General features: G+C 43.1%; 1 protein-coding gene across 5 annotated transcripts in view; it reads left to right on the top strand.

The window, feature by feature from the left end:
• CPLANE1 (ciliogenesis and planar polarity effector complex subunit 1) overlaps nucleotides 1-19,231 on the top strand; it is a 146,528-nt gene extending 127,297 nt beyond the window's left edge. For 3 of the 5 annotated variants that reach the window (XM_047729904.1, XM_047729905.1, XM_047729903.1), the window contains 9 exons: nucleotides 7,985-8,150; nucleotides 10,537-10,595; nucleotides 11,053-11,220; nucleotides 11,974-12,086; nucleotides 14,233-14,322; nucleotides 16,211-16,294; nucleotides 17,312-17,487; nucleotides 17,951-18,114; nucleotides 18,565-19,230. In XM_047729904.1, coding sequence (XP_047585860.1) covers nucleotides 7,985-8,150; nucleotides 10,537-10,595; nucleotides 11,053-11,220; nucleotides 11,974-12,086; nucleotides 14,233-14,322; nucleotides 16,211-16,294; nucleotides 17,312-17,487; nucleotides 17,951-18,114; nucleotides 18,565-18,700 — 1,156 coding nt within the window. In that variant the 3' untranslated portion in view covers nucleotides 18,701-19,230. Of the gene's footprint in view, nucleotides 1-7,984; nucleotides 8,151-10,536; nucleotides 10,596-11,052; nucleotides 11,221-11,973; nucleotides 12,087-14,232; nucleotides 14,323-16,210; nucleotides 16,295-17,311; nucleotides 17,488-17,950; nucleotides 18,115-18,564 lie in introns of those variants that run through there. The other 2 variants (XM_047729906.1, XR_007127438.1) reach the window with 2 other exon arrangements.
• Nucleotides 19,232-20,840: the final 1,609 nt, after the last annotated feature.

The following is a 20,840-nucleotide window of genomic DNA, read 5'->3' as shown; positions in this document are numbered from 1 at the left end:
TTTTGCTGTGCCGAAGCTTTGTATTTTGTTTTTTGTTTGTTTGTTTTTTGTTTTTTTAAAGATTTTATTTATCTGACAGAGAGAAATCACAAGTAGGCAGAGAGGCAGGCAGAGAGAGAGGAGGAAGCAGGCTCCCCACTGAGCAGAAAGCCCGACGCGGGGCTCGAACCCAGGACCCGGGATCATGACCCGAGCCGAAGGCAGCGGCCCAACCCACTGAGCCACCCAGGCGCCCCGAAGCTTTGTATTTTGATGTAGTCCCAGTCATTTATTTTTGTTTCTGTTACCCTTGCCTCAGAAGACATGTAGAAAAATGTTGCTACAATCCATGTCAGAGAAATTACTGCCTGTTCTCTTCTAGAATTTTTATGGTTTCAGGTCTCACATTTGGGTCCTTAATCCATTTTGAATTTATTTTTCTGTTTAGTGTAAGAAGGTGGTCTAGTTTCATTCTTTTGCATGTTGCTGTCCAGTTTTCCCAACACCCATTTGTTGAAGTTACCATATTTTCCTAAAGCAAATTCTTTCCTGTTTGCCAATGAATGAATTAATTAATTGACCATATAACAGTGTGTTTATTTCTGGGCTCTCTGTTCTGTTCCACTGAGCTGTGTGGCTGTTTTTATGCCAGTACCATACTGTTTTGATTACTACAGCATTGTGGTATATCTTGAAATCTGGTATTGTGATACTTAGACTTTTGTACTTTTTCAAGATTGCTTTGGCTTGGAGTCTTTTGTGGTTCCATACACATTGGGGGGTCATTTGTGAACAATGCTGTTGGTGTTTTCATAGGGACCCCATTAAATCTGTAGATTGCTGTGGGTAATATGGACATTTTAACAATATTTGTTTTCCCAGTCCATGAACATAGATTATCTTTCCATTTGTTTGCATAATCTTTAATTTCTTTCATCAATTTTTATAGTTTTCAGAATACAAGGTCTTTCACTTCCTTGGTGAGGTTTATTCCTAGGTATTTTATTATTTCTGGTGTAATTATAAGTGGGATTGTTTTCTTAATTTCTTTTTCTGCTACTTCATTACTAGTATATAGAAATGTAATGAATTTCTATATATTGATTTTGTGTTCCACATCTTACTGAATTCAATGATCAGTTCTAGTTTTTTGGTGGAGTCTGTAGGATTTCCTATATATCGTATCATGTCATCTGCAAATACTGACAGTTTTATTTCTTCCTTGCCAACTTGGATGCTTTTTTCCCTTTTTCTTGTGTAATTGTGTGGCTAGGACTTCCAGTACTAGGTTGAATGCAAGTGGTGAGAATTGACATCTTCGTCTTGTTCTGATCTTAGGGGAAAAGCTCTCAAGTTTTTTACCATTGAGTATGACATTAGCTGTGAGTTTTTCATATATGGCCTTAATTATGTTGAGGTATGTTTCCTCTAAACCTATTTCTTTGAAGGTTTTTGTCATGCATGGATGTTATACTTTGTCACATGTTTTTTCTGCATCCATTGAAATGATCATATTTTTTTTTATCCTTTCTCTTGTTGATGTGATGTTATCACATTTACTGGTTTGCAGATATTAAGCCGCACTTACGTCCTTGGAATTAATCCCGCTTTATAGTGGTAAATGATTTTTTTAATGCATTAATACTTTGGTTTGCTAATTAATATTTTGTTGAGAATTTTTGCACCTGTTCATCAGAGATATTGCCCTGTAATTCTCTCTTTATAAAGATTTGTTTAGGGGCGCTTGGGCGGCTCAGTGGGTTAAAGCCTCTGCCTTTGGCTCAGGTCATGATCCCAGGGTCCTGCGATCGAGTCCTGCATCGGGCTCCCTGCTCAGAGGGGAGCCTGCTTCCCTCTCTCTCTCTGCCTGCCTCTCTGCCTATCTCTGTGAAATTAAAAAAAAAAATCTTTGAAGATTTGTTTATTTATTATTTTAGAGAGAAAGCATGACGGGGAGGGGCAGAGGGATAGGGAGAGAGAGAATCTTAGGCAGACTCCCCGCTGAGCATGGAGCCCAATGCAGGACTCATTCTCACAAACCCCAAGATCATGACCTGAGCTGAAATCAAAAGTCAGATACTTGGGGCGCCTGGGTGGTTCAGTGGGCTAAAGCCTCTGCCTTCAGCTCAGGTCATGATCCCAGGGTCCTGGGATCGAGCCCCGCATCTGGCTCTCTGCTCATCGGGGAGCCTGCTTCCCTTCCTCTCTCTCTGCCTACTGTGATCTCTGTCAAATAAATAAATAAAATCTTAAAAAAAAAAAAAAGTCAGATACTTAATCAACCGAGCCACCCAGGTGCCACAGTAGTTCTCTTTTTTTGGTAGTATGTTTATCTGGTTTTGGTATCAAGGTAATGATGGCCTCATAGAATTAATTTGGAAGCTTTCCTTCCTTTTTTATTTTTTGGAATAGTTTGAGATCCCAGGACCCTGAGACCATGACCTGAGATGAAGGCAGAGGCTTAACCCACTGAGCCACCCAGGCGCCCCTGTATGTAACATCTTATGCATAGAGCAGTCTATATGAAGTTGGCAGGTGCTTTAGTTTGAACCCATTCTTTACTCTTCTTCCCACCTCCCATGTATTATGTGTATGGTGTCATACTTTACATCCTTTTATTTTTATTTTGTGAGTTCCTTGACTGATTTTTATATGTATTCTTATTTTTATTATTTTTGGACTTCCTACTTTTCTAACTCCTACTTACAATTTTTCCTTTCCACTTGAAGAGTCTCCTTTAACCTTTCTTTCTTTCTTTCTTTCTTCCTTTCTTTCTTTCTTTTTTTTTAAAGATTTTATTTATTTATTTGAGAGAAAGAGAGAGACAGAGTGAGAGAGCATGAGAGGGGAAGTCAGAGGGAGAAGCAGACTCCCCATGGAGCTGGGAGCCTGATGTGGGACTCAATCCCAGGACTCCAGGATCACGACCTGAGCCAAAGGCAGGGGCTTAACCCACTGAGCCACCCAGGCGCCCCCCCCTTAACATTTCTTATAAGGTTGGTTTAGTGGTCATGAATTCTTTTAAATTTAGTTTGTTTGGGAAACTCTTTATCTCTCCTATTCTGAATGATAGCCTTGCTGAATGGAGTATTCTTGGCTGCAGGTTTTTTTTCCTTTCAGCCCTTTGAATATATCATTGCATTCCTTTCTGACCTGCCCAGTTTCTGCTGAAAAATCATATGATTGCCTCATGAGGTTTTCCTTGTATGTAACTATTTTCTTTTCTCTTGCTGCTTTAAAAATTCTCTTTATCATTACTTTCTGCCATCTTAATTACTATGTGTCTTAGTGTGGACCTCCTTGAGATTATTTTGTTGGGGGATTTCTGTGCCTACTGGATCTGAATTTCTGTTTCCCTCTCCAGTGCTGGGAAGTTTTCAGATACTATTTTGTCGAAGTAAATTTTCTGCTCCCTTTTCTCTGTCTTCTCCTTCTGAGATCCTTATAATGCAAATGTTATTACACTTGATGGTGTTGCTGAGGCCCTAAGACTGTTTTTATTTTGTATTACTTTTTTTTCTCCTACTGGTTCAACTTGACTGCTTTCCATTATTCTGTCCTCCAGGTTGTTGATCCATTTTTCTACTTCCTCTAGTCTACTATTCTTTCCATCTGCTGTGTTTTTAATTTCATTTATTGGGTTATTCATCTCTGATTGGCTCTATGTTTTCCATCTCTTTGTTAAGGGTCTTGCTGATGTCCTTCACTCTTTTTTCAGAGAGCATCTTTTTGACCACTATTTTAAGTTCTCTTTCAGTCATATTACTATGTCCATTTCACATAGGTTTCTTCCTGTGACTCTGTCCTGTTCTTTCATTTGAGACATATTCCTCTGTGTCCTCATTTGGTCTAACTCTCTGTAACTGTTCTTCTGTGTTAGGGAAGTCAGCTGTATCTCCCGCCTTGCAAGTAGTGGCCTTCTGAAGACAAGGTGCTGTCACACCCTGCAGTGCAGTGGCCCTGATCACCAGCACCTGGCGCTTCAGGGGCATCTCCTCTGTGTGTTGCACGTGCCCTGATGTTGTGGCTGAGCCACTTTTTCCTTCAGTCCAGTTGTCTATAACGTCTTTCTTTACCTGTTATGGACAGGGTGTGGTCCCTGGGTTGTTAGTGGGCCAGTCTGGGGTCACCTTGGACTTGAGTTTAGTCAGACCAAGTGTTTGCCAGAGATGCAGGAGCACGGAAGTGCAGGGCACTTTCCTTTTGTTGTCTCCAGAGAAGCTTTTGTTGGTGGGCGGGGCCTGTAATCAGATCAGCTGTCTGCCTCTACTCCACCACTGGGGCTGCAGTCTGATCACTGTATGTGGTTCTCTCTCCCTGGAGCAGGAGTCACTTTGGAATGCTGCTGGCTCCTGTTGGAGCTGCTTGCACATGCCAGGCTTGTCGCACAGCTTCAGATGGGTTCTGGCCAAGAGCGTATTGGAGGAGCCAAGTCCACAGGAGTGCACTGGGCTGGGATGTGTGTTGTTATCATGATGTGAGTAAGTTTGCTATTGGAGGCGAGTTGGAATTCTGACTGGAGGCGATGGGTCTGCAGGAAAACATGGGAGCAGATGTACTGTTGGCAAGTTAGTTAGAAGGTGTCAGTGTTGTGCTGTTCCTCCCGGTGTCCTTGTGTCTAGGCTGGGGGGCAGGGGACAGAAATGGTGCCTGCCAGGCCTTTTGTTCTTGGAGAAGTCTCCCAAAGATCCTTGCCCCTCCAACACATGCTTTGAGGTTAGTAAACAGACCTCCCTCCCCTATGTCCCAGGAGATTTTCAAACTGCTGCTTCTCTGCTGTATCCCAGAGGACTGTCTCTTGTGCTAAGGACAGGGACTCAGTTTCCTCTCTCCCTCCAGGCTCTCCCAGACCTGAGCCTGCTTATTTTTAAAGTTCCAGGATTTAAGTCCTTCTGATTATAAGAACTTGCAGAATTCAAGCCCTGTGGTTTTCAAAGCCAAATGTTGTGGGGATTCATCCTTCCTGTGTGGGCTCCTCAGAGTAACGGTCTATGTCTCTCCCTACTGCACGCCCACAGCATCCCTCCCTCCAGCAGACAGTCCTGTGGTTCCATTTAGCCTCTGACTGAGTCTCCACCTTTCCTGTCCTCTTTTATATGGCATCTTCTCTACATTTAGCTGTGGATGGAGTTTGTTCTTCCAGTTTTTTATCATTTTCTGGGTTATTTACACTGATATGAGTGTTATCTAGTCATGTCCATGGGATGAGATGGCCTTAGGGTTCTCCTACTCTTCCTTGGAAGCTCTTATCATTTTAAGTACAACATAAATTTAATCCTTTTTTTTTAGAAGTAATTAAATATTTTTTTAACATTTTATTTACCCATTCATTTTTAGAGAGAACGTGTGTGTATGCACATGCATGCAAGTAGGGGGAGGGATAGAGGGAGAGGGAGAGGGACAAGCAGACTCTGAGCTGAGCGTGGAGGCTGATGCAGGGCTCAGTCTCATGACCCTGAGATCATGAACTGAGCCAAAATCAAGAGTCAGCCGCTTAAGCAAATGAGCCACCCAGGCGCCCCATAATACTTTGCCCTCAATATTAATCCTTAGAATACATATTTAATAGCCTTTTCTTGGAATATTAGGTTAAAATTTTTTTCCTTGCAACGTGTCCTGATCCAAGAACTGGTTCCTGATAGAATAAAGTCTGGCTCTTCTACTAATTCTTCCTTGGGATACGTATACCTCTTGGCTTGTTTATATAAGAGAGTCAACCTTATGAATATTATGACTATTTCATCAATAATGTATTAAGTATCAAGTTTAGAATAAAAATATGGTTTGTATTTTTGAATGAAGATAGAACTATAAAACCAGTGTGACATAAGGCCAGGTTATATCAGTGTGCTATGGGAGCTGCGGAGAGAGTCAGTCCAATGCAGCAGCTTCCCTAGTTACTGTGTTTGAGCTGTATTCCAAAGCACAGATAGAAATTCGTGGTGCTTATAAATAATAGAAAGGGTATTCGAGACAGCAAGAATATAAAATACCAAGGAGTGATGATCAGAAGTGGGCTGGGAATTAGATGTGACTGGAGTTATGTCTTAGAAGGAGAGAGAGGGTCTGGCTGGGTGTGCTGGCTGTAGATTCGGGACCAAAGGCACCCATTTCTTATCTGTAAACAGTAAGGGGTCAGCAAAGGGCTTTAAACTAGAAATGGGAACCAACGGGAGGTCTTACTTAGTAGTCTAAAGATGAAGGGGTTCAGAATGGAGCGTGTGGGGTAATAATCGTGAGTAAGCCTGGAGGAAGTGAGAATGATTTTCTCACTTCTCCTGCATCAGCCTCCATGCTCAGGTGACTGAGTTGATGGGGATTTCTTTGGCAAGATAGAGAATGTAGTTTCAGTTGTTATAAGGTGTTAGGAGAATATTCAGTAATACTTATTGGCACATTAGATTTAGGTCATCCCGGAAGCAAATGCTAAAATGAGATTTGGGTGAGCTAGAGATTTATTTGGGGAAACACCTGTGAGGGAGAAAGGGGCACGAGCCAGAGGAAGTGGGGACAGCTGTCAGACTACAGTCCCAGTGTGGATTTGATCCTGTGTTAGGGGTCCTCAGGATCACCTTAAGTTCACTGATTGACTGGGAGGACTTACAGAACTCATAGAGTCATACTCACAATTTATTACAACAAGAGAATTCAAAGAAAACCAGCAAGAGGAATGGAGTGCATGCAGTGAATTCTGAGGGAAACCAGGCACAGGTTCCTAAGAAACCTCTCCCAGTGTGGTCTCAACAGGACACAGTTCCTGAAGCAGCAGGTTGTGACAGCACACATGAGATAATGTCCACCACAGAGACTCATTTATAGAGCCTCAGTTCCCAGAGTTTTTCTTGGGGGCTGGTGGAGTAGGCAGCCTCTTCCTTGCACATACCAAAACCACATTTCCAGAAGGAAAAGCAGGTTTTCAGTGTAAACCATACTGTTTGTATCAGTGACCTTCCATTCAGGATGATGTTCTCCTCTCCTGCTGGGTAACGAGTCTGTCCCAAATCCCTGCCTCACACCACCTGTTTTCTCGGACCATTCGTTAGTACTACTATGTCTGCTCATGTCATCTGAGAAGCAGAAGGCATGTGTAAGACGTTTATTGGGAGAAAGGCCTGTGAGGGGAAAGGGCGGAAAACATAGAAGTGGGGGAAGCATCAGATCACAGTGTGTTATCGCAGCCTGTGGAGGAGAGGGAAGGAGGAGGGGAGAGGGTCAAGCAAGTGCAATGTTGCAGTATGGTGTTCTAGGATCGTTTCAGCTGGGTCAGTGGTGGACATCCATCAGCATGGCCCACCAGAGGAGTCCTGTGTCTTGCAGGAAGGGGCCAGCCATAACATGCCCGCCATGCCCAGTTATTAGTTCAGGTCAGCCTGTGGAAAGTATGGCATGGGCACGAAAGTGAGGGTAGATCCTCAAGCGCAGCTGTTTAGAAGTCATCTCTGTGGCATGTGTTGGAAGTGTTTGAGGTATTCCAGGAGTAGATGATTGGTGAAGAAGTCCAAAACAGAACCTTTAAAGACATTAATATTGAAGAGGGGAGCAGACATGAAAGGAGCCAATGTAGGAGGCTGCACAGTGTTTTCAGAGTTAGAATACGACCCATGTTGGAGTTTAACAAAGAAAAGAAGGGCCAGTTGTATTAAGTGTTCTAGAGAAGTACAGTGGGAGGAAGAGGCTATTGGTGAGCTTTTTGTTGGTGGTGGAGGTGAGGTTTCTGAAATCATTTTCAGTGGATTTCAGGGAACAGGTTGGAGCAAGCTGATAGAGACATGAGTGTACTGCTTTTTGAGAACAGGAAAAAGCTCTTGGCTGGCTCAGTCAGTGGCACGTGTGACTCTTGATGTCAAGGTTGTGAGTTCAAGCCCCACGTTGGGTGTAGAAATTACTTCAGAAAAATCTTTAAAAAAAAAAATCCCTTTCCAAATAAACTGTATTTAGTTGTGATACTACTTAGATCCATAAAAAATGTAAAATTAAGTGATGCCCTGCCTGTTAAATTTCTCAGAATTCAGCATTCTTCTGGTAGACGAACACAAAGAACTGAGAAGGAAAGAAGAGAAATTCAGGTGTGGATGAAAAGAAAACGCAAGGAGAGAATGGCAGAGTACTTAAACCAGTTGGCAGAGAAGAGAGGGCAAGAACATGACCCTTTCTGCCCAAGGAGCAATCCAGTAAGTATGCAGGATCGGGGCAATGGGATTAGCAGCGAATACATGCAGTTTTCCCTGGCAAATATTCAAGAAAAGGATTAATGTAATTTGGATACATTTTTTATTAGATAGAAATGTCACCATTTGACTTGTCAGAAAATGTTAATTAACAAAATGTAGCAAGGTATTCTATAAGCCATGTTCTGTTAAACTTTTTTTTTTTTTTTTAAGATTTTTATTTATTTATTTATTTATTTATTTATTTGCAGCGTGACAGGGAACCCAAGTAGCGGGAGTGGGAGAGGGAGAAGCAGCCTTGCTGCCCAGGCAGGGCTTGATCCCAAGACCCTGGGATCATGACCTGAGCCAAAGGCAGACTCTTAACAACTGAGCCACCTGGGTGCCCCTCTGTTGAACTATCTTAAATACTTTTTCTTCCCCTGGCTAACTATGGCTCTTGCTAATTTTAACTAAGTGAAGAGGTTAACTGATTGGTGACCAATTGGAACTTTTCCCTTAATTTTCAGTGAGAGTCAATGGCAGTTGAACAACTGTGTGTGTAACAAAGCCATTTAAAAAATCAATTTTGTATCCATAAGTTATCTACAAAAAATAGAGTATGGGGGCGCCTGGGGGGCTCAGTGGGTTAAGCCTCTGCCTTCAGCTCAGGTCATGATCTCAGGGTCCTGTTACTTTGATAATCACATTACTATGAAAATTACATTTGAATTATACTTAGTTTATCTTTTACTTCGTAATTTGAGATAAAATATATAGTACTTAATTTTTTTCAGCATCATTAGAGGAGCATGTTCTATAAAAGTGAGTTTCCCAGACAGGGGTGTCACATTTAAGCACCAAATGGTGCAAAGTAGGTAAACTGTTAAGTAAATTGCATACTTTACTTGTGTCTGGAGATATTTTTTTTTAAAGATTTTATTTATTTGACAAGCAGAGATCACAAGTAGGCAGAGAGGCAGGCAGAGAGAGAAGAAGGGAAGCAGGCTCCCCGCTGAGCAGAGAGCCCAATGTGGGGCTCGATCCCAGGACCCTGAGATCATGACCTGAGCCGAAGGTAGAGGCTTTAACCCACTGAACCACCTAGGCGCCCCTGTGTCTGGAGATATTAATATCAATTTTTTTTTTCTTTTAAGAGAGAGTGTAGGCATGTGCACATGACCTGGAGGGAGGGGCAGAGGGAGAGGGAGAGAAAGAGGATCTCTCCCTATGGGGCTTGATCTCATGACCCTAAGATCATGACCTGAACCAAAATCAAGAGTCAGGTACTTAACCAACTGAGCCACCCAGGTGGCCCGAGTTAATTAACAGAACATTTTGTGGATAGTGTTAAGGACCTGGTTAATGACCTTCAAGGCTGCTGAGGTACCTGACTAGAATCTTCAAGTGCATGTGTTTATATGTGTGTTCTTCTACCCACAGGGGGTGGGTTCTGGTATCACCCTGTCAACCAAGCAAATACCCAAGATAGTTAGGATGGTGTCCAATTTTGGAACAAATTAACTCTGAGGGCACTGGCATTGCTTGGTCCATCGACTTCATGAGCTCTCCTCCACAAGTGCAAACACCTGTTTATTTGTATCTTCTATTCAGGTGAAGGTATTGGGGTTAGTGAGGGGTTAATGTAACTAAAAATTTCATTTGAATTTGTATCAGAAATTAATAAGACCTTTAATTTGTTACTGACGACTTCTGTGTAGGGCCTACAGAGAGTGAATGCACTTCTATGTGCATTTTTATATACACAATTGTGTCTAAAAGGACTTGACTTCATTAGTAACTCCATAGTTACTCTTAGGGTTCTGGAGTAAGACACTTGCTAGTTTGCCTCCTGGTGCATAAGTCTGAAGAGTTTACAAGTCACAGTGAACATACTACAGTAGGTTGCTGGGAGACATTTTAAAACATCAAAATGATAGTTTTCAAGGTCTGACTCCTTTCTGCTTGATCAAGTACACTTTTAATCACAAGACCGAGTATGAAGAGTGTGTGTCTTCATCCTTAAAATGTTGTTGTTTCCCATTTCAAATGCAGCTGACACAGTATGTTAGTGAATTGAATTTAAATTTTAAAAAAAGGAAAAATAAATGCAGCTGATAGGGTTCTCTCCTTTTGATAAAATGCTTAATTTAGCTGCTAAAATAGATTTTGCTTTCCACTTACTGAATTAGATTTTAATCACATGATGCTTTAACATTTTCATGATTTGTGTTTGGGATAGGAAGCTTCGTCAAATATGAGAGTGTTTTGCACTGTTTCCTGAAGAGCAAAAACATGTTTTAAGCTCCCATTAAAATTGATTAGTGGAATTTTCATGTTTTTCGTGCATCAAAAAGGCTTAATTATTTGAACTGAACAGTAACAGACTAACCGGGTATTTCTCGTGCAGTTTTACATGACTTCAAGGGAAATCAGGCTGAGACAGAAGATGAAGAACGAAAAGGACAGGTGAGCTGGGTAGCTGTACCCCTAGCGCCCTCTCCAGTTTGCTCACCCGAGGTGCAAGCTACGCCTGAGGAACTCCAGTCTTCACAGTAGCTCCTTTTTGTCCATTAACAGAACATTATGGGAGATAACTGCAAGGAAAATAGACTCCACTAGACTTTTTAGGAATTTGCTTTCAAATATCTTTTATTCTGTTGAATTTTCATGACTTTTACTTCTGCTCTTGTCCTCCCTCTCGCAATCCAGATATGTATGAACATTTTGAAAATACCTAAAGGGCCATAACTGCAGGTATCTTTACTAATTTCCACCTAATGTTTTTCAGAAATCTGAAATATGAATTTGCATTTGAAAAGCATTGAAAAAAATGCTAGGTGATCTTTCAAACATTCCGTTCCCTCTCGAGGTATGAATTGAAAATGACTCTTTCATTAAATGTTGTTTAATTCTTTGTCTTAAGATTGCTACTCTCTGACCACTATAGTCGGCGGATCTCACAAGCGTACAGTCTGATGAATGAACTGTTATCTGAGTCAGTACAGCTCCCAACAGCTGCACAGAAAGCCTTGCCTAACAAACCCAGAGCTGCTCCCGTTTCCCAAGAGCAACATTCTCTTTCGCCAAGAAGGTGAGACAGTTTGACATATCATTCGGCGAGATTATGTCAGGCACGGTAAGAAGAATGTGGGGCTTCTGTCACCCAAGTCCAGTGTATTTGCATCTATGTTGCTCAGAAATATGAAAATCAAGTAAAGGAAAACATGTTCCTATGATTACAAGGTCTTTATAAGTTTATAGAATCACCAAGGAAAACAACAACAATGTCATTCTATCTCTTAGAGATGGCAAAGCACTTCGGCATACCTAACACAATTTTGCTATCTGTTCAATTCTGTTTCCTCCTTTTCTGCAGTCTGCCACCTCACTCACTGTTCTCCCCTTTTCTCCACTTGGCTCCACTCTTGTAGAAACAGTCCTCACCAGCTTCTCACTTCTCCGCTGTCTCTTCCCAGCACAAACCCACATGTAATCAGGTCACTTATGTGTGTATAATTTGGGGTCTACTCAAAATACCAGACACTCCCTTGAATCTTTTCTGAAATAAAGCAGGGTGTTAAATACATAAGTAACTGCCAAATACATAGATAATTTGAATTGGGCAGATAACCAAAAACAGTTTCCTTGAAAAAAACAAATGAAGTTTAAGTTTAAACGAAAAATGATTTGTTGAGAATTGTTATAACGTGAAACATAACTGCTGAAGTACAGAGTAAGCAATGTCAAGTGAATGTATTAGGGTTAGAATTTGGGCCTTCTGAAATATAGCTCGTTGCTGGTTTGAGATTCTAGGGATATAATAATTACATAATTTCTACTTTAGAGAGAATCAACATGGTCACAATATTCCAGTAAATCAACCTGGAAAATTCAGATATATATCCAGACCAAGTTATATCCGAAAGGGGAAACCTCAAGGCCTTCCTTGGCCATGTGGTAAGAATTTAAGCTTTTTTTTAATTTTAAGTTTTGTATAATTTGGACCTCCTTGTCTCCAGAGTTGGTTTTCATCAATGAGAGCTCCATGAAAAGCAGTTCTCATGTCAGCAGGATGCAAGTTGCAGGATTGGTAAAGACTCACCTGGGCTGGGATTTGTTTGTTCTGCTGCTTTGAAATAGGAAGACCCCAGAAATCTTCTTAAATGAATGGCCTTTTTTTTTTTTTTTAAAGATTTTATTTATTTATTTGACAGAGAGAAATCACAAGTAGGCAGAGAGGCAGGCAGAGAGAGAGGAGGAAGCAGGCTCCCTGCTGAGCAGAGAGCCCTATGTGGGGCTCGATCCCAGGACCTGGGATCATGACCTGAGCCGAAGGCAGCGACTTAACTCACTGAGCCACCCAGGCGCCCCACGAATGGCCTTTTTATAATAGAGTTTGAACAGTCAATATTTAGAGAAGACTTATTTGGGAATATGTTTCTTTTTGTGTGTCTGGCTGAAAAGGTAGGCATTTTACAAGTCAAGTTCTTATAGACATCAGATGGACTAGATAGATACCAGGATGTCACAGAAGAGGAATAGTAAGAGGCTTATATTGAAATATCATGTTTGGGGCGCCTGGGTGGCTCAGTGGGTTAAAGCCTCTGCCTTCAGCTCAGGTCATGATCCCAGGGTCCTGGGATCGAGCCCTGCATCAGGCTCTCTGCTCAGTGGGGAGCCTGCTTCCCCCCCATCTCTCTCTGCCTGCATCTCTGCCTACTTGTGATCTCTGTCAAATAAATAAATAAAATCGTAAAAAAAAAAGAAATATCATATTTTTACCTTTTGAACATCCTTTTGCACATTTGAAGATATAACATCTGTTATTTATCGCTAGCCTTCCTTTAGTTAATTTTGCCATATTTGGGTTTTGATTACCAGAGTAAAACATACTTATTTTGTGAAATGATTACACATTAAAAATGTATAATCATAGGGGTACCTGGATGGCTCAGTCAGTTGAGTGTATGGCTCTTTTTTTTTTTTAATATTTTATTTATTTATTAGAGAGGGAGCACAGAGAGTGGGAGGGAGAAGCAGACTCCCCATGGAGCAGGGAGCCCGATGCGGGGCTCGATCCCAGAACTCTGGGATTATGACCTGAGCCAAAGGCAGACATTTAACCAGCTGAGCCACCCAGGTGCCCCAGGTGTCTGGCTTTTTTAATTTTCAGTTCAGGTCATAATCTCAGGATCATGAGATTGATTGAGCCTCTCATCAGGCTCTGCGCTCAGCAGAGTGTGCTTGGGGTTCTCTCTTTCTCTCTGCTCCTCCCCCAGCTCGCACTCTCTCTCGCCAAAAAGAAAGAAAATCTTAAGAAATATATAATCATGGTTAATATATAGTATTAAATGCATACAGCTTTTAGCTGTATAATAAACTAATGTGCCAGGTTCTATTTAAGCTCTTTAATTACAACCCTGTGAGATACGTACTGTTATAGTCCCATTTTACAGGTGAGAAAACCCAGGCAGAGAAAGTTGAAATAAGTCCCTTAGATCAGATAGCTAGAGATTTAAACCTGGTCTGGGTCTAGAGCCTACACACTTAGAAACTACGCTTCATTATGCTGCCTCAATTTAGAAAATTGAGTTTCTATGAATTCCAGTCCTCCTAATAAAACGTCATAGTTTAACTCCTGCTCTTAATTAACAAATTATAATAAGAGTGCTCTTTTTAAACTAAAATTTCAAAGTAGTAACCATGTTTTTTTTTAAGTTTTATTTTATACCTGATACATTTGCCAAAGTTAAATAAAAGAAATGCCAAAAATTGGCAAGGATTTTAAACTTCAATCTATGGTTTCTCAATATCAGATGGAGAAGTCTTGGATTCTGTGGAAATGTGTCTTTGGCTTGGGTCTGTCCAGAGTCAGGCCTGTATGATGACGTTGCACTTGCCTGGGCTAAGGCCTTGGCCCTCCTTTGGTCAGCTCCCCTACTCTTGGGGGACTGTCCTCGAAAAGGTGCTCCTGCACGTGGGGAACCCCATCCCACACTGATCTGTCTGGAGCTTGTCCCGGCCTTCAAGGCAGCCCCTCCTCCTGCCTTCTTAGCCTCCTTTCCCCATCTCATAGGTTAAAGGAGTTTGTCTGTTTTTCTAGGAACTGCTACTTATACCATACAGAGCAGAGGTGGCAGAGGCAAAGTGGCAGTAAGGAAGGCTGTGGCATCTCCAGTTACCTTCCAAAAAGGTAAGGGATAAGTAAAGAATAAAGGTCTTCAACTTAAATTTTTTAAAAGTTGTCAGGCAGTCTCAGAAATTTCAAATGCAGGTTTCAGACTGCGGGTGCGGCAGTGTGGCACGGTGGCTTGGGAACGGCTGTGGCGTTCGCTCTCTCTGGAATCCTAGGTCACCACTTATTCTTTAGCTTTGGGCACATTCCTAAGCCATTTGTGTAAGCTTCAACTTTCTCGCCTGCAAAATCCTGATTGTTAGAGTGAGAGCCCGTATTATGGGCTTAGCGGAGTACTGAACATAAAAACAAGTACTCAAGGGGCGGCCATTGTCACAGAGCCATGGTAAGTTTGGGGTCTCTGAATGAGCTGTGCTCTGATCACCTGGAGAGGGAAATGGCCATGATCTTAGTGCCTAAGAATTAAGATCTAGCCCCGGCCCAGCTCTCGCCCCTTGTAACTCTTCACCATTTACAGAGTGCGTTCACGGTATTCTCCTGGGAGCTCCCCGTCACGGCCCCATTTTCCTGCTGAAGCCAGGGAGCTCAGGGAAGTGATGCCTGATGCCGGGCTCTGTACTCACACGGCCCGTGAGTGATCGCGCTTAGTCCTCACAGTAACTGAGTGAGCTCTCTGGCATTATCCTGATTCACAGAAATGACTACATGTGGTAGAGACAATAATGCAAACACTGACTACACTTAGTATAAAAATGATGAGAAACATGAATGAGTCGATTGCTGCCTTTAGGCCTCTCTCCTGTGCTGCCACCTTCCAGTTCACTGCCTCGGTCTTCAGCTACGTCTGCTCTTTACCCTGTCATGTTTGTGTTACTTTGATGGCTCTATGTCCTAGGAATCCTCTTTGGTTCTTTTTCCATAGTTCTCCCCACTGAATCCCTTAAAACCCAAGGCTGTAACTACTAGAATCAGTTTGAGTGCTAGAAGCATCATTTCCTGTGCTATTAATTGTAAAACCCCAGACTTTTGTTTTTTTTGTTTTTTTTTTTAAGATTTTATTTATTTATTTGACAGAGAGAAATCACAAGTAAGCAGAGAGGCAGGCAGAGAGAGAGGAGGAAGCAGGCTCCCTGCTGAGCAGAGAGCCCGATGCAGGGCTCGAACCCAGGCCCTGGGATCATGACCTGAGCCGAAGGCAGCGGCTTAACCCACTGAGCCACCCAGGCGCCCCCAGACTTTTGTTTTTATTTCAAAGTCTCTCATTTTAATCTTCTGTAAAATTTTTAGGTGAGAATACTCCAAAGCTATTTTATTCTTTTCTCAATACCTGGCAATGTTAGTTTAACAGATAAAAACCCCAAAATGCAATGTGGCCCCTAGAAATAGCTGAAGTTATAGGTACACTGATATTATATTTATGGAAGCTCCAAAACTCCAGGGTTTTGTGAAGTGAATTATGATCTAGCATGAGGCTTTGCCCTTAAAAAAGCAAACAGAAGTATTTCTTTCATTGTCCAGGGGTAGTCCTGCCTGTGACAGGATGAACTTGGTAGGACTCCCAAGTTTCTAGCTTGGCTGTGTGTCTAGAGTATGGCCCAAGACCAGCAAGCGGAGGGACAGGGTTTTCTTCTGGAGGTGGTATAGGGAATGGATTCTGTTTTTCTGTTCAGTTTCAGATTCCTCAGGCTGGACCCCATAGACGTTTGGCAGTAGGTTTCATAAAGAAACTGGGTGGGGGGTGGTCACTGTCCGTCAGAGAGAGTGCTTCTTGGAGGGAAGCCCGTGCACTTGCCAGCCTAGTTCCCATGGTGGGGTTTCTTTCCGATGTATCACTGACCTTTTACCTTAGAACGCGTCCGCTGTCCACACTGGGGCACAAACACCCACACTTGAAAAGCTTCGCACTGCTCAGTTTCACAGCATTGTTTTCATATTTTACTTTAAGATTGGCTATCCCGAGCAAATGCTAGAGAAATGCACTCTGATCTGAAGCGAAGGAGATTACAAAGTCATCCCTGCAGAAAGCAAGGTGAGAAAAAGCCAGTGGCAGCTTCTCAAGGTGTGTAGATTCCCCGCAGGTAAAGGTTTATCCTAAAGTCCAGGACCGTTAACCTTAATTTCTTAATTTTGGTGATGATTTTGTCATTCTTCTTGATGGCAATAATTAAGTCCATTTGATGAGTATCGAAGTCTAGTTAGCGCATGAGCTGTGGCTGCTGTGAGGGTGGGATTGCTTGGCGGTCACAGCCTTTGCTGATCTCTCACAGCCTGAACACTTGGAGCGGGCGTCCCAGCGCCGCCTCCGTGTGTTGCCGTCTCCTTCGGAGAGACTGCCTGCCTCGTGGTTATCATGCTTCTTAACCACTTGGTGTTCTCTCTCTTATCAGCCTTCAGTCTCAAGTTCTGTTTTACTGTTTTCTTTTTCGCCGCAGTGTTTGTTCACACAACTTCGCAGTTGGAACTTCTCCACGGTTCCATTATATCTGCGGCCTCTCCTCTCCTAGAGGTTACTTCTAGACTTGTTCTCTCTAGGACTCTCTTGTCCTAGAGGTTCCTGTTATTTTTAAAATGACGAGATGGCCAGAATTCAGTTGTCAGGGAAGGGGCACGCGGCTGGCTCAGCTGGTGGAGGGGGCAGCTCCCGATCCCGGGCTGTGAGTGTAAGCCCCGTGTTGAGTGCAGAGATTTCTTTTTTTTTTTTTTTTTTTTTAAAGATTTTATTTATTTATTTGACAGAGATCACAAGTAGGCAGAGAGGCAGGCAGAGAGAGAGGAGGGGAAGCAGGCTCTCCGCTGAGCAGAGAGCCCGACACGGGGCTCGAGCCCAGGACCCTGGCAGGATCATGACCTGAGCCGAAAGCAGAGACTTCAACCCACTGAGCCACCCAGGTGCCCCAAGTGCAGAGATTTCTTAAAAATAAGTCACAAAAAAACTTTAAATATTAGATAAAACATGACTGCCTTGGATTTGATAATAAAAGTCAGAATAAACAAGCCAATTTATAAGTGAATCAGTCCCACTAGCTTTGTCCTTTTCCCATGAAAGGTTCCGGTGCTCCATGTCGTGTGCAGTGTACGAAAAATCACATCACTGCCGAGCTTTCACCTCAGTCAAAGCAGGTGTCTGTAGAGTACGAGAGGGAGGAGACCATGGTGAGTCCTTGGGTGGTACCTTCACGCATCCGTGCAATTCTTCAGGAGAGTCACGGTTCCCTTCTACAGGTAAGCGCTGTTCCCCATCTCCGTCTGCCTGTGATTTCCGTGTTCTCCCGTTGTTGGTGGTACTTATTGTTCTCTGTGGGGTGTGGAGCTCCTGCAAGACTGAAGCAGTCATTCAAAGCATCGACACTTTTGGCTTAGTACTCTAGCATTTATCTTTCAGAATTTTCCTTGAATTTGTATTTTCCTTTCAACTAAAGAATAACAAAAAAAGTAAGAACAGATAATTGTACTACAAGTATAAAAATCCATCGTGTCCATTCTTCAGACCTGATGCCAGCATCTAGTTGTGTCAGATGATGTTCAGCCCATGGTCACTCCAGATGTGCTGGGCAACCACCGCCCTAGTTTGCTTCACCAGTTGGGGGATGAGCAGCCCTAGAAACTTTGGAAAGCTTAGTTCATGTTCCATTTATTGTTTTTCTCAGGCTCAGATCACAACTTACTGCCTTTCTTAATTGGACAGGACTTGTCAGCCGTTGAGGAAGAGCGAGAGCCTCCTTCCCGCGGCATGGACAGCGTGTCTGAGAGCACCGGCAGCATCCTCAGCAAGCTTGACTGGAAGGCCATTGAAGACATGGTGGCCGGTGTGGAGGACAAGAGCCTGTCTGTCCACCGGGCCTGGGACCTGTAAGACCCGAGTATCTGTTGCCAAGCAAAGCCCGGCGCCTCAGTGGTAGTCGTGCTGAAAGATTTGTGTGTTTGAAAGAGAGAAGCAGTGAAGGGAGCCATGTGTACACACCACCAGCAACCATATCATTACCCAGATTAGCCATGGCAAGAGGGAAAATAAACGCTTCTCAATAATTTCGCCTTCATGGGTAAAGGGTTGTTTAACTATAGATCTGTTGCATGCTTTTGCATTTGACCTATCCTTAGACACCATTTTTTTAAATGATGAAAAAATGAAAAGTAACTTTCAAGTCAAGTTTACATAATATTTAAGTTACTTTCAATAAAAAATCTCTTTCGTCTTCTTTACTATCTCCTGAGTTTTGAGAAACAAACTTATATGGATAATTGAGGGGAATAAGAAAGTCACAATCTCACCCCGAGACTCAATAACGAACTCCGTTTCAGAACACGGCCTAAAATTCAGCTGGGCAGGCCAGGTCCTGGAGTGAAAAGAAACCAACCACCTTCCACCTGTCCTGTGCCCTCCAGCCTGCAAAGCCTTGGGAAAGAACCAGGGAGGAATGCTTTGAGTGGCAAATAGGACTCCTGACTCCAGAAGGCTCATGTGAACTTTGTACAGACCATGGTGCGGAGACCTGGGTAGTTTCTGGTGTTGCCCCCAAATAATGTCATAATGTTGGAGATAATTTTAATGAGAAGAAACTAAAAACCTTCATTCATTTGTCAATTTTTGGCATAATATCAAAGACTATTGTCTGAAAAAGCAATTCAATGTGCCTCCTTTTCCAGCTACAGACCTGTGTGGGCCCAGATGTTTTTATGTCCTTCAGCCACAATAACATCCTGCAGGCCGTGCACAGAAGCACGTATGAGAATTCTGCCGTCTTCCATTAAAGCCAGACATTCAAGAGACTTGTAAAACTATAAAACAGTGCTACTCTTCCCACTAAGTTTTGTTTTGGAAAATAGTTACCTTTGTAAATATGTGTTATAAACATTGAATGGGAGGTACCTGAGTGGCTCAGTTGGTTAAGTGTCTAACTCTTGATTTTGACTCAGGTCATGATCTCAGGATCGTGAGACCCAGCCCCATGTTGGGCTCCATGCTGGGCATGGAGTCTGCTTAAGGTTCTCCCTCTGCCCTCTGCACACGCGCGCGTGTGTGTGTATGCATGTGCGTTCTCTCTCTCCCTAAAAAATAAACATTGAATGGGTCACTGTAATTAAAAATATTTAAACACTGTCCTCGGTTTTAATTACTAGCATGATAAATATTCACAGATATACCAACATAAACAAAGCTCTTTAGGACCCTAAATAGTTTTTGTGAGTATAAAGAGTTTGAGAACTGATGCTTTAGGGCTAACGGTGTGAACCCTTAACTTACCAACTGGACATTTCACCCCACTTCAGAAATAACGCGGTTTTACAGTAGTGTAATCCCTTTTACCTGCTCCTATTCTGATGTAAACATTCAGTTGCCTTTTAAGGCAACTATCATTTCCAGTACTTTTTCATTTCTTCCTGTAGATCCCAGTTTCTATCTAGTCGCTCCCTTCAGCCTCAGGTCGGCATTTCTTCGGGCACACATCTTCCGGCGGTTCGCTCAGGGTTCGTTGGCGGACTATAGGTTTTACCCTCACTGGAAGGGCGTTTTTCTTAGCCCTTATTCTAGGGCAAGATCTCTTCTTCTAAGATGGGCCTTTCTGGTGTCTCGATTGGATGCCTGGAGTCTTACTGAGGTACCAGCAAGGTCTCTCCACTCTGGCTGGGCTGGCCTCACCCCCCAGCCGGGCTCCACCTCTGGTAGGCCTGTTGGCTCTCGACCTTGTGGTCAGTGCTCTCGGGTCTGCCTCAGGTACACGCGTACTAATACGAGCAGCTCAACCCTGTCTGGGTCCACAGGCTTCTGGGGGTCCTCCGTGCAGCGTCCTTCCCCCTGTGGCCCCGCCCTGCAGAGTCCTGCTACTGAAGGCCCTGAGCTCTGCCTCTGCATCTGAGTCTGACCACGTGGCGCGCCTGGACTCTGGCTCATTATGTTGCGGTCATCAGATTACGGTCCTCAAGCAGGCACCGAGGCATTCACAAGACGACTTACTCATGAGTTGCCCTTCTCTCCAGGAGACTGTTTTGTGCTGCACATTGTCCAACACCTGCCAGCTTTATGGTTGAGCGAGGCAGGCGAGTCGGTAGCGGGTCCTCTGTCGCAGGTGGAAGTGGAAGTCTTCTGGGGAACATCCATATAGTAAACCTGAAAAGGAGGAAGGAACAAGGGCGGAGACTGTCAGCAGAGGACAGATAATCCTAGGTAGTCTCAACCTGTAGCCTGAGAACGTCTTCAGTCTTCAAAAAAATTGCAATGTGATGGGGTGCCTGGGTGGCTCAGTGGGTTAAAGCCTCTGCCTTTGGCTCAGGTCATGATCCCAGCATCCTGGGATCAAGCCCCACATTGGGCTCCTTGCTCAGCAGGGAGCCTGCTTCCTCCTCTCTCTTTGCCTCTCTGCCTGCTTGTGATCTCTTGTCTGTCAAATAAATGAATAAATAAACCTTAAGAAAAAAATTTTTTAAATTGCAATATGATGATTTTGCTTAGTGTATCTGAACACAGAAGACTCATCCAAATGAGCATTTTAGCTCCTTCATGCATGGACTAAAGAGAAGCAGTTTCTACATATAGGTTTTAAACAGCACACTTGGGAAATGCCTCTAGTTATTAAAAG

This window comes from Lutra lutra, chromosome 5, assembly GCF_902655055.1.
Source record: "Lutra lutra chromosome 5, mLutLut1.2, whole genome shotgun sequence".
NCBI lineage: Eukaryota > Metazoa > Chordata > Mammalia > Carnivora > Mustelidae > Lutra > Lutra lutra.
The sequence above is the reverse complement of the archived record's forward strand: the minus strand, read 5'-3'. Positions and strand labels throughout refer to the sequence as shown.